This window comes from Dasypus novemcinctus, chromosome 6, assembly GCF_030445035.2.
Source record: "Dasypus novemcinctus isolate mDasNov1 chromosome 6, mDasNov1.1.hap2, whole genome shotgun sequence".
In the NCBI taxonomy this organism is placed as follows: domain Eukaryota; kingdom Metazoa; phylum Chordata; class Mammalia; order Cingulata; family Dasypodidae; genus Dasypus; species Dasypus novemcinctus.
Window position 1 is genome coordinate 13,387,323 of NC_080678.1, and position 15,337 is coordinate 13,402,659.

Below are 15,337 nucleotides of genomic sequence, written 5' to 3' on the forward strand. Positions count from 1 at the left end.
GAATAATTTTTTTAAAAGTCCACAGAACTGTACAACACAGTGAACCCAAAGTTAAAACATAGACTATAGTTGATAGTACAATTATAAAAATTGACTTTCATCATTTATATCAAATGTACTGCACCATTGCAAGGTGTTAATAATAGGGTGGTCTATGGGACCTATGGGAATCCTGTATTTTATGCATGACTTTTCTGAAGTGCACAATTTCTCTAATTTAAAGAGAGAAAAAGAGAGAATTGACATAATGTTGACAATTGAATCTGCAATGTTTCTACAGAAATATTAGGCATACCAGCAGGCGGGGGCTGCTCTGGTGAGTGGGAGTTCAGGAGAAAAAGGAGCGCTCATGTGGCAGGTTTAGAATATCAGAAGCACATTTCTTTCAACATCTGCCCTTGTTTCTAACAAGTTTTGTACTTTCCAGGTTGCCCTCCTCTTGGTCTGGAAACCTTAAAAATCACAGACTTCCAGCTCCATGCATCGACAACGAAGCGCTACGGCCTGGGAGCTCATCGAGGGAGACTCAACATCCAGGTAGCAGCCCCCTTTGAAGGGTTTGATGGCACTGTGAGTTGTTATGGTAATAGAGATGGTTATGGTTAGGCACCATGCACGGCATTTAAAAAGCATTAGCCATAGATCTCGAAAGAAGGAAGAACATTGTTCCATAATCCTCATTTTACAGAGAGAGCCCTGAGACTCCAGGGCTTGTCTTGTCCAAAGACTAGTTAATAAGTGGTGACGCCAGTACCTGGACCCAGGTGTGTCTGCCTCACCTCTTGATCTCTTTTTCTCGCATTCTCTCTGTCTGGAGAGGGAAGAAGGAGAACTCTGAACATCTGTGAGCACAGGGATGTCAGCAACGTGGTATGTGGAGGCAGTGGTATTTGCCTTCCCTGCCGGTCCTTCTCATCTCTGTCACATACACTCCTTCTGGTCTGTTCTGTGGCTCCATCTGTCATGTTCCTTCAAGTCAAACCCACAGTGGCTCCCCTGGGCATGATACATCATGTCTGATTCTCAGCTAAGAGGAGCCCTTGCTATCGGCAGGTCTCCCTTTCCACCAGTCCCAAACCCAAGGTTTTGCTCCAGGAAGGACCTCAAGGCACACCCTACATGCCAAGCAGATTCTTGACTCTAGGCCTTTTCCCAGGCAGGTCCTCCTGTGAAACATCCTTTTCCTGTACCACACCAAGCAATATAAATCCTGTCTTACCCATTGTGCTAGTTTCCTATTGCTGCTGTAACGAATCACCACAGACTTAGCCACTTAAACAGCACATTTGTCATCTCGCAGTTCTGCAGGACAGAAGTTTCACTGGCTTAAAATCAAAGATTTGGCAGGACTGAGTTCCTTCATGGGGCTCTAGTGGAGAATGCATATCCTTGTCTTTTCCAGCCTCTCAAGGCCTCCCACATTCCTTGGCTTGTGGCCTCTTCCTAAACCTTTAAAGCTAGCAATAGCAGGTTGAGTCCTTCTCAGGCTGCCATCTTCTAGTTCTCTCTTTTGAACCTGTCTCCCACTTTTAAAGACCACTGTGATTATATTGGGCCCTCCTGGATAATCCAGACTAATTTCCCTCTTTTAAGGCCAGTTTATTAGCAACACTAATTCCATATGCAACCTCTGTTGCCCTTTGCCAGGTAACTTAGCATGTTCACAGGTTCTGGGGACTGGCATGTGGACATCTCTGGGGGCCGTTATCCTGCCTTCCATATCCATGAAGCCCTTCCCCACCTGCTCCTGCTGATCCACCCCTTCTCATTTTAGTGTGCGCTCACGTACTGTCCCATACGTGTCTCCTGTATTGCCATAGTTTAGTTTTCTTTTTCTAGTGCTCTGTTCTCTTGTGTGGTTTCCAAACCCTTTGCCTGCATGCACCGTGCGATGTGCTGAGGACTCCCCCAGCCTTCACTCGGGGGGCCTGTCTTCTGAGTGGCGGGGGGCCCTTCACTCACCCAGTGGCATCCACATGCCACCGGCCAGCACCATGCCTGGAGCTGGACGAGGGCCGACGCGCTGTGCTGACTCCCAGCTCTGCTGTTGTCAGCACCCTCCACCACTCAACCTTTACCACTCTTTAGTTCGGGTGGAACATTTCCAAAGCCAACTTTGATGAGAGCCAAAGGTTGAGTTTTGCATAGTCTTTCCTTTTTTCACTTAATCAGAGTGGATAAGAAACATTTGGAAGTGTAACATTGGAAACTGTTTTATGAGACAGTAAACACGTGTGCTCTCCAATTCTGAACAGGAGTAGCTATTGGTAATCCCAGAGTGCCGCTAGCACCGCATGGTCCTGTCCTCCCAGGAAAGAACAAAGTCAGGCCACTGCAAGGTGCGGGTCCAGATGGTGTGTCAAGACTGTTTCGTGCATCCTTTACGGGGCTGTCATCTGATGCCTTTAGTGATTTCCCTGGAAATGATGCTATTCCTTAAAAAAGAGGAAGTGTTCACGTTTTTCCAGGTTTTCAGTCCAAAGTTGAAAGGCTCTACCAGTCCTAAATTTGTGGGGATGCTCGCTGTTCCCTCCAGTTTGGAATCAGCTGGCAAAGGAGCAGGCAGAGCGAGGAGTGAGGGTGTCAAAGGCTTCAGTCACATGTGCTGAGTTCAAATTTTGCCCCTGACATTTCTGAATTTTGTGCCCGTTAGAATAATCATTGCATGTCTCTTAGCCTTGATTGCCTCCTCAGAAGATGGGAGTCCTGTGGACACCTCTCAGGGTAGTCCGGGGCATGGAATTAGGTGATGTAATTTTTTTTCTTTTTTGATAGTTGTGTTTTTTTAATTAGTGAAGTTGTAAGTTTATAGAAAAATCATGCAGAAAATATAGAGTTCCCACACACCCTTTCCTCAACAGTTTTCCCATTTATTAACACATTGCATTAGTGGGTACCTTTGTTATAATTGATAAAACAATATCACTATAATTATACTGTTACCTAGTCCATAATTTACATTAGAGTTTGCTGTGCTGTACAGTTCTATGGCTTTTTAAAAAAATATGTTCTGGTAACATACATAAAATAACGTTCAAATATGTAACTCATTGGTGTTAATTACACTCATTATGTTGTGCTACCATCTCCACCACCCATCACCCCTAACAGAAACCCCATACCAGTTCAGCAGTAACTCCCCATTCCCTCACCTACCCTGGTTCCTGGTAACCTGTATTCTACCTTCTGACTCTATGAATTACCCTTTTCTAATTATTTCATATCAGTGAGATTGTACAATATTTGTCCTTTTGTGTCTGGCTTATTTCACTCAACGTTATGTCTTCAAGGTTCATCCATGTTGTTGCATGTATCAGAACTTCATTCCTCTTTGTAGCAGAATGATGTTCCTCTGCATGTATATACCACATTTTGTTGTCCTTTCGTCTGTCGATCAACATTTGGGCTGCTTCCACCTCTTGGCAATTGTGGGTAGTGCTGCTATAAACTTCAGTGTGCAAATATCTGTTCGAGTCTTTGCTTTGAGCTCTTTGGGGTATATAGTGGAATGGCCAGGCCATATGGTAATTCTATACTTAAAGTTTCCAAGAAACCACCCAACTGTTTCCAACAACTGTATCATTTTACCTTCCCACCGACAATGAACGAGTGTTCCTATTTCTCTATATCCTTTCCACACTTGTTATTTTCTGTTTTTTCCCCCCCTAAATAGTAGCCATTCTAGTGGTATGAAATTGTATGTCATTATGGTTCTGGTTTGTATTTTCTATAATGACCAGTGATGTCAAACACCTTTCATATGCTTTTTAGCTATTTGTATATCTTGTTTGGAGAAATGTCCATTCAGGTCTTTTGCTCATTTTTAAATTGGGTTATTTGTCTTTTTTATTGTTGTAACTTCTATTTTTAAAACATTTAGTCCTGAGAAAGTTAAACATAAGTTACTGTATGACCCAACAATTCCACCTTAGGTATATACCCCAAAGAATTGATAACAGGGACTCAAATGCACACACCTGCATGTTCACTACAGCGTTATTCACAATGGCTAGAAGGTGAAACAAACCAAGTGTCCCTCGACCAATGGCTACATAAACAAAACATGGTATGTCCATATAATGGACCATCGTTCAGCCCTAACAGGAATGTCATTCTGATGCACGCTACAGCATGGATGAACCTTGAAGACCTCACGTTGAGTGAAATAAACCGGACACAAAAGGACAAATGCTATATAATTTTGCTTAGGTGAAAGAGCCAGAATAGCTAAATGCATAGAGACAGAAATTAGATTGGTGATTGCCAGGGCTGGGAGAGAGGGGAATGGGGAGCAACTGCTGAATGAGGATGACTTTTCTTTGGGGATAATGTAAAGGTTTTAGAACTAGATAGAGGTGCTGGTGACACAACAGAGTGAACACACTAATTACCATTGAGCTGTTCACTTTAACACGGTTAATTTTATTTTATGTGAATTCACCTCAACTGAAAATCATCTTACTTCTCTGCTTATAAAACATCCAGCAGCTTCCAGTTGCTCTTTGAACCAATTCCCCACTCAACTCAGTGTGACCAGACTCTCTTCGTCCTGGCAGGATGCTGGTCTCTCTCGAAAGCTCATGCACGTGTCCCTTGGTGGTGTATCACCTGCCCCCTCCTTGGAAGTGAGCCCCCTTAGTACTCTTTGCTGCTTTCCCCTCTCCTGGGCCCCAGAATGGCACCAGTGCACAGGAGCTGTGCGAAGGATGTCGGGTGAAGACCTGGCTGAAGAGCAAGTGTCACTCGCTCACTGACCCGCCTTCGCTGCACCACAGGGGACCCTGAGCTGGACAGCTCTTCCAGCAGGTGCAGCCAGCGTCTGCTTGCATCCTGGTCCTCTCTCCAGCCTCCAGGCCCTCGCCCCTGGGAGAGGGGCTCCATGGGTGGAACCCAAGCTCACCAAAGCACCGGCATAACACCCTCTCCTGACTTCAGTCAGGACGAACGTAAGAGGGTGGTTGAAGATGGCATCGGTGCCGTTTGACGCGATGGGTGTGTTATCTTCCATGGTGTGTTACTCACCCCGTGCCCTCTGACCAGCACATCTCCAGACCTGTTCTTATCCCGGGAAGTCCTCCAGCCTCTGCTGTGCCCTGCCAACTCCCCCCGGGTACCTGGCGTGAGCCCCCGAGGGGGCAGCATATGCTGTACCTGGCATGAGTGGGCTCTGGCCCATGACCTCCACAGGGAAGGAGCCGCTAAGTCAGGCCCCCTTTTAGGGCACCTTCCTGAGTCAGCGCCCCACAAAGCCTGATGGCAGCACCACAGGTGCACAATTCAAGTCAGCTCTCCAAAAATACACCTCCCCACACAAAGCGGTCTGAAATGCCATTTAAAAATAACCACAGCTTGTCTCACAGAAGAATATTTTGTAGGCGTGTCAAGCTAATGGGATTATATGTGAGAGAAACATGGAGGTATCAGAATGAGGAGAATTAGAATTTGAATACAAGCATGCAGGTGGCAAGCAGTTTGGCCCATCCCTCTCCTGCGGGCATGTGCCCAGCGGAGGGCCAGCCTGGGTGACGTGGGTCTGCAGGCTGGGACGTTCGTCTCGGGTCTAACCAGCTGGATGACTTTTGGGCCTTCCGCCAAGACCCCTGCCTTCTCTAAGGCTTGGAATCACCATCGTCAAGTGGAAGGAGATCCATCAAGGATCAGGGTTTACTGCTACCAAGGTTTTGTGAGGACTAGAAGAAAGAGGAAAGTGAATTATCCTGGGAAATTCTCAAATGCCTGTTCAGGCCTGTTAGAATTCCTTCATACGCAGACTGTGTGATGGGCTTGTGGTGCGCCAGGTCCTGAGAAAGCAGAGAGGAAAAGCTCCTGGCTTATTCCCTGCCCTCAAGATGCTTCCTGTCTCTACAGAACGGAGAGCAGGAATCGGCTCCCGTGGTTGTGACATGTGCTGTGCCAAGCATTTTGCGTGCATTATTTCATTTATTCCTTGTTGCTGAGCTTCATTTTGGGCCCCACATTGGGTGCCAGTCGCTGCGATCAGCTCAGTGATAGGTTGGCTCAAAGGGAAGGCAACACAGAACTTAAAGAAATGAAAGGATAGAGAGAGACACACAAGAAAGGAGATAAAGATGGGACCAAGAACTGAGAGCCTCGACCCTAGTTTCCACCTCTTATTTATTAGAAACTACCAAACAGCTGTTTGCTATTAGAACTGCAACATCATCTACAATAATAGGGAACAACTGCAACATCTACAATAGAACAGGTGTAACATTTACAATAAGGAACAGGTAAGCCAGTTTCCCACAATACCTCTACACAAGACAAGTGCTGTTATTATTCTGCTCTAATAGAAAGCAGCCACGTAGAGACGTGCTCGAGTTCCCAGGACGTCAGGTTATGAATCCAAGCAGCTTTCAGCCTCACCTGGCTGCTCCTAATGCCCCCATAAACCTGCCTCCCAAGCCAAAGATTGATGCAGCATCTGAAATTTTCGTTCAATCATGCACCTCTCTCTGTCATCCTCGCCAAATGATGAGCTCGCAGATGGTGGATCCTTGCTCTTCGGTGTCTTCTCCACACTGTTTGAGCACAGCACCCAGCCCTGCTATGCTTAATAGATGTGAATGGGTAGTTGCTGCAATCCACCTGTGAAGAAGTCCAGGAAGGCTTCCTGAAGGAGGCAGGACAGGCTGGTGTACTATCACACGTGTTTTGGTATTGCAGGTTTGCTCGTGTGATTGGTAAATGGGGAATGAGGCCATTCAGACACAAAAGTAGCCTTGGTCCATGTATGATTTTTCCCTGGATGCTAGACTTCTGGGGGACCAAGTACCAGCCCTGAACACAGCACACTGACACGGGCCAGTATGCAATGCTGGTTGCACCATGCTCTTCGAGGCTCGCCATGGCCATGTGCTCTGTTTAGAAGAGTCAGCAGCAGCTTCCTCTCCCCCTCACACCCCTTACCCTCAACATACCTCCACTGTTCTTAAAGATCAAATCCTACAATTGCAGCTGAGTGTGTGTGTGTGCACATAAGCAATTTATGTATTTTAAACTCTGCTAGCATTTTTTAGCGCTGATTTGTTTATAAATTTCTTATTACAAACCTATATACATTTTGAACAGTCTGCCTGGAACCCTGTTTTTCCCATGAATTTGGTTTTTGTAGTTAACGATTTTGCAAACTATAAACCTTTTCAGGACCGCATTTGTCATATTATAGCAGAATCTCCTTTCTCTTTTTAACTCACGTTAAGCAGAGGACTTTGCAAGACTAGAAGCACCTTATAGCTCAACTTATAACTATTTTTGCAAGTTGCATTTTGCTTATGAAAATTTAATACCATTAGCTCTGAGAAGAAACAAAAGTTTATGTTTCCTAAGTACATCAGGACCAGCTAGATTTTCCAAGGATTAAAAGAAGAGATCAAGTTCAACAGAAGAGCAAACGTTTCGCTTCTCATCTGTGGTTATTCCTCCAGTGTGCCCAGGATCCTTTTACCCTAACTCACCTACAAAGCTGTGATCTCACCGAGGGACACCAATTGGTTTCTTCATTAATAGGGGTAGCAATAGACAGATTGGAAATTAACATCCTGGGTCTTAAGAGCACATTTTGGCAATCATACTTGGATCATTTGCCTGTACCTGGTCTTAGCAGGTAAACCTGTGTTCAGGTGGGTCACCTGAGGCCACCTCATCTTCTGTCCTGTCTGTGCCTGGACCTCTGAGGACCCCGAGGGAGTTTTACGTGGCTCATAAACAGAAGCACTGCCAAAGTGATTTAACCCACCGTCATTATTATGTTGGCTGCTTCTTTAGCGTGTTGAGACTTGATCAAATTGTAGCAGCACTGACCAGCTCAAATGGCTGAGGTTCAATCTCATCTTGTGGCTTTAAAGTGATGGTAAGTATGTCCCTGTCGTGTGATCAGGAGAAATGAACTATTGAGGGAGTGTGCCTGGAACTCGGGCCATCACCACAATTCCTGCCTGTTCGAGAGAAGGTAATAAAGTTGATGCTCAGATCAGAGTTTGGGAAAGAGTTGACATTTTGAGGTCAGAGGAAAAAAATGTGGACACTGCATTAAAACCTCCAGGTGCCTTTGTGATGACCTGGTCACAATGTTTGACACTCTTGTGACCTACGTTTTGTCTCATGTGTGTTAGAAAGGACTCAAAGCTTGGCCTCTTAGAGACGTTCATTTCTTGCTCCGAGTAAATGGCTGCTTAGAATAACAGCAGCTGTCAGATTGTCTCCCACAGTACTGGAATGAACCAAGACTCCTCTCTTTAGCCAGGCTGTGAAAAGACTTCTGCAGAGCACCTGGATGCTGATTAAAGGATCTGGTTCCAAAGTGCCAATCATTTCTAAAAAATGAGGTGTGGGCTTTGAAGTTGACCCCTGCCCGTGGCTTGATACATATCTTGGTGGAGGACACAAATTTGGCTACAGATTCTATCTGGTGGCCAGGGCACCTCCTCAAGATGCGTGTCAAAGTTCGCATGTGTGGGAACCTCCCACCACCCACCTGCCTGTAGCCTTTTCCACCCAAGTACCTGCTGCCCAGCTGGCCCAAATGTGGGGACCTTGACCCTGGCGGGAAGGATGTGGGCGAGGCCCCATGTGTGCCCACCCCTGCCTTTTTCTGGACCCCACGACCCTAATGCCTGTCGGCTCCTTTAGATTTTCCCTGATTCTCTCGGTGCTCTGCTTCCCGCTTTTTCTACTGTACAAAACCTTGCTGCAACTCAGCAAGCCCTAATTGGGTGCTCCATGTGTGCTAGGTGCTGCAGAAGCAAAAGTCATCGCAGTGAGTGTGGGCTCCAAACCGGAGAATGCTGTGCTCATTCTGATAAAGGAATTTTGTTCTACATCTGGCCTCAAGAAAGTTTGGGGAGAGTGTTCAGATGCCAAAATGCTGGAATTTGGACTATTTAGATTTTTATGGGAATAGCAGAATCGACTATTTTAAATTATGGCTCTTGGAAAGTTCAAAATGAATATTTACCATCATGATTATAATGCACTGTTCTTGTTCTCAAGAAGCTCATGTCATAAATCCATGGGAAATCAGAAGAGTTGAGAGTAGAGGAAAATGCATCAAGAGTCAAAGAGAAGCCTCTAGTAACAAGAGACTCCCTGCTCTGTGAATAACAGGTTTTTAAGGAACCACAGGATGATTCGGTTCAGATGTAGATTCTCTTCCACTTGCTCCTTGCCAGTGGCTGCTACGTGCATTTTCCTCTAATATTTCATTTAATGTATTTGGAGAAATATCTCTGTTTTAGACCTAAGGAGACTGGCAAAGTGACCTGCCCTAACCCACAGTTCGTCAGTGCAGAGCTGAGATGGAAAGGCAGCTCTTCTGGCCGCCGGCAAGCCCCACTGCCTCCCCTGGCATCTCCTCCACTCTGGGATGGGCCCTCTTGTTCACAGGCTGGTGGCCTCTGCCCGCATCCCATCTCAAGACTCATCTTCCTGATCTCTGGCTTGAGCTGTCCCTAGAACTTTCTGGACTCACATCCTGGCAAGGCCTAGGGAAGTCTTGACAGGTGTGAGTCACAATCACTTAATTCTGTTTCTATCAGAATAACCCAGGTCTTCAGAGAGGCAGCTGTAAGTCATTTATCCAGGAAGCAATAAACAGTTATCTCCACTTGGATGTAACTGTTAATTTGCTTCCAGATGTTTCTGGGATAGGCAGCCCATGATCGTGAAATATGTACCACGCAGATCAGGGACTGCACTGCAGCAGAACGATTTTGAGATTCGTGGTTTTCTATGTACAGTTATCCCTTCCACTTCGCGAGGTTGGGGTGTAGTGCCCCGTGCTCTGGAAAATCCGTGTAAAATTTTTTGGCCCTCACTTCCTACTAGAGAAGTCTGAATTTTCTCTTTTTCTTTTTAGGATTTGTATCTCTCTCAATGACATTATTGTATATTTTATGCATTTCTGAGTTTCTAAACTTTTTTTGGTGTCATCTGCTGGCCTTTGCATGTTGTCTGCGGCTTCTGCAAAACTCCACAAAAATTACCATTAAATTTATTATGCAGACTTGAGACATATTGAAGCCACAGTGGGGAAAGTTCTGAAGTGGAAAGAATAACTATTTATCGTAAAGAAAAGCACTTTGCATAATGCCTGGCCCACTGTAGATTTTCTATAGAGGTCTGGAAAATAGGAAATAAAGTTCATCATTCACTCTTTATACCCATGCATCCCCATTCCCTTTGCTTTTTAGAATTAAATTTTTTTTTAAATAAAAGTTTTATAAGTAAGAAGTTAAAGAACAAAGTATGTGTAACAGAAGACAGTGGTCCTAGCTGATGCATTCCAATTCCACCCCAATACCATCAAGCTCTGTGGATGGGATGACTACTTTTATCTCCTTAAAAATTTAAATCTGTATTTCTAAATAATATGCATATATTGAGAGCATTTTTCTTTTAGAGTCTTACAGAACATGAGCATTTCATTTTTATCCCCTTCTCCTTCTCTTTAATCCTTCCAATAAAATATTATCTAAATTTTTGGTTAAATCTTTATTCAAGGCTTTTGTAATTATGATCATCTAAATATTTCTTATTACTGAGCCAAGAAATATTATTTTATTTCCTTTCTTGGACAACTTTTTTGTTTTCCCATAACTGCTTGCATTTTTTTCTGGACATCTACTTCCCATACCCTATGACACAGGATTCTTAACAAGGGGTCAGTGAGCTTGAACTAAAATTCAAAAAAAATTCTTGTGGAGACATGTTGGTGCAGGTGTGATATATTTATTAAATAATACACAGTATAGTATGGACTTCGTAAGAGGTCTGTGGTTTTCATCTGACTGGCAAAGGGGTCTGTGGAATAAAAAAGGTTAAGAACCCTTGTACAGATCTGGATGTATAAAATACTCTTCAATATGATTTTCTGCAAAGTCAGTGATTTTTAGTGCCTCTTTTGGATTTTCTCTAGATGTTCCTTCAAGAGTCCTTTGAGCTTCTGCATTCTGAATGGGGAGCTCTCTGGGGCTTCTACATAACTACTTTGCTAGGACTTCCTATACCATAATTCTGAGAATGTTCATCATTTCTCTATGTTGGAACTGTTGATTTCTGGAAACTGCATCTTCCTCTTTATTGGTGTTCTGTCTTATTTTTGTGGTGCACGCCCTCAAGTAGCTTCATGGAAATGGTGCATGAGAAGTACATTTTTTGAAAATCTGAAAATGATTTTATTTTACCATCACTCTTGATTGATAGTTTGGCTGGCTGTGAAATCTATAATAAAAATCTTCTCCTTCAGAATTTTGAAAGCATTATCTGTCCATTGCCTTCTAGTTTCAGATATTGCTGGAGAATTCAACACTTCTTTAACTGCATCCCATTTTGTATGTTGTGCATTCATTTTCACTGATCTCACCATATTTTCTAATTTCCTTTTGATTTCTCCTTTGACCCATTTTTTATTTAGGAGTGTATTATTTAATTTTCACGTATTTGTGAGCTTACCAAATTTTTTCCTGTTGTTGGCTTCTAATTTTATTCCATTGTGGTTGGAGAACATGCTTTGTATTATTTCATTCCTTTTAAATGTATTGAGGTTTATTTTATGGCTAGCATATGGTCTCTCTTGGAGAATGTTCCATGTGCACTTGAGAAAAGTACATATTCTGCTGTTGATGCTGGGATACCTGTTAGATCTAGCTGATTTATAATATTGTTCAAATCTTGTTTTCTTGTTGATCTTCTGCCTAGTTTTTCCATCCATTATTGAAAGTGAGATATTGCAGTCTCCAATTATTATGTTGACTTGTCTACTTTTCCTTTCATTTCTGTTGGTTTTTGCTTCATGTATTTTGGTACTCTGTTATTAGGTGCATTATGTTTATCATTGTCATCTTCCTGATGGATTGACTCTTTTATCATCGTAAAATATCCCTTTTTCTCTACTACCCTTTTTGGTCTTAAAGTCTATTTTGTCTGAGATTAGTATAGACATTCCACCTTCCTGAAGCTGCTTTTTGCATTACGTATCTTTTCCCACCCTTTTACCTTCCATGCATTCCCAGTGTTGTGCAATCACCCCTGCTGTGTATTCCCTAAACCTTTCCATCACTCCAAAGTAAAGCCTTTACCCATTAAGCAGTTTCAAAAGTCACAAAAGACTGCATATTTTATGATTCCATTTATGGAATGGAAATTTCTTACTAAATGTCCAGAATAGGCAAATCTATAGAGACAGAAAGTAGATTCATGGTTGCCTGGGGCTGAAGGAGGGTGGGTGGGGAATGGAGAGTGATATCTAAAGAGTCTCTTTTAGAGATGATGGAAATGTTCCATAATTGACTATGGTGATGGTTGCACGTATCTGTGAATGTGCTAAAAATTATTGAATTGTACACTTTAAATAGGCGAATTGTATCACCTCTTTTATTGATTTATAAATCTTTTGTGTATGTGTCCACAAGCCAAGACACAGAACTATGGGTAGATCTCAGCTCATCACTGATTCTGAGGCCCAAGAGGGCAGAGCTGTACATGTTTCCCACCTTTACTTTCCTGTGGCCTAGCTTGGTAGTTGACATGTTGTAGAACATTCATTTTACTAAATAAATGCAACTCTTCTAAACACCAGAGCCTCATGGAGAAGAAGGACTGCATCAAAATAGAGATGTCTTATGTGTCTTGCGGCTTCTTCAAAGGCAAAGCATGATAATGCAGGTCTTCAGTGTGGTGCCGTTCTCTGTCATTAGGAGGATAACTGTCTTCAAATCAAGAAAGGGAGTGATTGTGTAATTATAGCCTTCAAACTGTTACAAGCATTTCCCTATTGTCTGACAGAGTAGGAAAATGAGATGTTATGCTTCATAGAGATTTACCATCACTTTTTAAGAATTAGACTATAACAGAACACATTGAAGAACAGTTAATGACTGGTAAAATTTACTCACAAAATTTTATCTTTCTTTTATGATTCTAGAAGGCAGAACCTCGCAGCATTTCCAGGTCCTTATTTTCTTTTCACTGGGTCACTGCAGTGCTGGTTTATCAAGAACTCGGGTTCCTGGAGAGTCTTGATTAGAAGCTTTATTACGTGCCTTTGTCTGAGGGGTAGTGTTTTTAGAAGACCATTGTATATAACTATTCTGACATTCACCCTAAAAGTTCCTTCAAGTTTGTGTCAGTGGTGGATTGGGAGTGCACTGCGGTTTGGTGAGGATACAAAGCCTGTGTTAGCTGGTGTAGTGATGGATAGCATTCCACTAACGGAACTCTTGGCCAAGTTGTCCATCTACTAGAGCTGGACTCTGAATTTCACATCACCTCTACCATTAAAAGGAAGGCTACCACCAGAATTTGAGCTAAAAAGTACTCATAGGTAGGGAAGTTAGACTGTCCTATCATTTTTCTCTTTAGCATATTCACCTTTTTTTCTTATCTGATTTTGGCCTTGTGAAATAGGCATGGAAAAATATGATTAATGCAGAAAGGATCTCAGTGAACCAGGAATCTTTGCCTAGTTCAAATGCCCTCACATTTTTTTCTGAGATCAGGCAATTCTCTCTTCAAATGGTGATAATATAGAGAAAATTCCAGAGAAAAAACTTCATGTAAGTTCAGATTTAAAAATTAAGATCAAAAGGACCTTTAGGTAGTAATTGTAGCTGATCCTTTACACATCGAATGACTTCAAAGCTATTCTATAAGTAGCCACTAGACACACTTACCCTTCAAGCCCCAGCCCTAATATCACCTCTGCCTCGGGGCTTTCTGCTCGTGGTCTTCCCTAGACCAAGTTCACTGTGCTATCCTTAAACGCCCCCGTTGCACTTGCTCATTTCCCTAAAATAGCTCCTGCTCCTTTGTGTTCTAATTCACTTGTTTTCATGTCTATCTTCTTGCCTGGATGGTAAGGGTCTGGGAAAACAATTCACCTTCACATCCCCAGCACCTGGCATGTGTGGGCTGGTACGTAGGAGATGCTTAATATGTGTCTGTTGGATGAATGAGTAATAGGAGAGCTCATTAAATTTCATCTTTCACACTGGGAAAGAAAGAGGACAAATCATATTGAAATATTTCCAAATTAATCCTAAGCAGCTCCCTTTTATGATTTAGAATAAGGAGGTCAGAGTTCTTCTTTACCAGCTCCCTCGTTCTCTTCACGGATCCCTCTCCCTTCCTCTTTGTCATGAAAAGATTTTTCGTAATTTTTTTCACTGCAAAGTCTTTCTGAAGAACACCCTTCTCTTCTTTCCAGGCAGGTATTAATGAAAATGATTTCTATGATGGGGCCTGGTGTGCGGGAAGGAACGACCTCCACCAGTGGATAGAAGTGGATGCCAAGCGGCTGACCAGATTCACTGGTGTCATCACCCAAGGACGCAGCTCACTCTGGTTGTAAGTGTGCTTGGAGCTGAGCTTTTTGAGACCTTGTCTTGGGTCAAGAGTTCAGAGGATTTGGACAGAAACAGGAACGTTGCAGAGAGGCGTCTGGTAATAGGCAATGGGCGGTGCTGGAATGTGGGCACAAGGTGCACATTCTGGAACGACACCCTCCCCCTCTATAGGACCAGACAGAAGGAGCCACTTGGCAGGTTAAGTGAAGATAATGCACTGTAGGTCGGTGCCTACCATCTTGGATCCAAGGTGAGATAGTTGGTGTCCCGACTGGTGGGCTGAACGCACCTGAGGGGATGAACTCTGAACACGTGGTGGGACACAGGTGAGGATTTTGGCAAGTAACGGTCCCAACCACAGTCTTAGGGTATTGTGTATGAATCTACCAGGCTCTGGGAAGAAGGACTGGGCTTCTTGGCAGGTTTTCAAATAAAGGACTACTAGAGAATGGGAGCCAACAAGAAGAATGATCCAGACCCAGACACCCAGAAGTCTATAGAAACCCATTTCTCAGAATTGAATTGGGGTCCAGCCTGGGTAAGCAGCAATTGTGACCTGATGGCAATCCCAAGGGAGGTGGGCTACAGCACTTAAAACTCTCCATCCAGCCCAGAGTGGTTTGGAGATGGAGCTGGGCTACATCTATTGGGGGGTGGGAGGACAGCAGGTATGCAGAGATCGGGGCTAGGCAGGGCCTCGGGAGGGTCAGCAGGCCCTTGGGTGCTTTCCAAATATAAACTAGAAATTGGCAAATTCCCCTAACATCTGTTTTCACTGAGAAGCCAAGAATACAGATGCCTCATCAGCAAAGACCCCTCCTCTCCTGAGACCCCTGCAGCCCACCCCCCACATCTATACTGCACATTTAAATCCCATTGCTTGGTATCTTTCAATAGTTACTAATTGCCTATTGACAGTCATATAAAAATCTGACTATAATTTGCTGATTAGAATAATTTTAATTTCTGGAAAG

The 15,337-nt window shown here is 43.5% G+C and overlaps 1 protein-coding gene across 2 annotated transcripts in view; it reads left to right on the forward strand.

The window, feature by feature from the left end:
- Positions 1 to 15,337, forward strand: part of CPXM2 (carboxypeptidase X, M14 family member 2) — a 128,372-nt gene that overhangs the window by 36,594 nt on the left and 76,441 nt on the right. For both annotated transcript variants that reach the window (XM_004446677.4, XM_058298174.2), the window contains 2 exons: positions 428 to 537; positions 14,225 to 14,364. In XM_004446677.4, the coding sequence (XP_004446734.2) occupies positions 428 to 537; positions 14,225 to 14,364 (250 nt within the window). The remainder of the gene's footprint in view (positions 1 to 427; positions 538 to 14,224; positions 14,365 to 15,337) is intronic.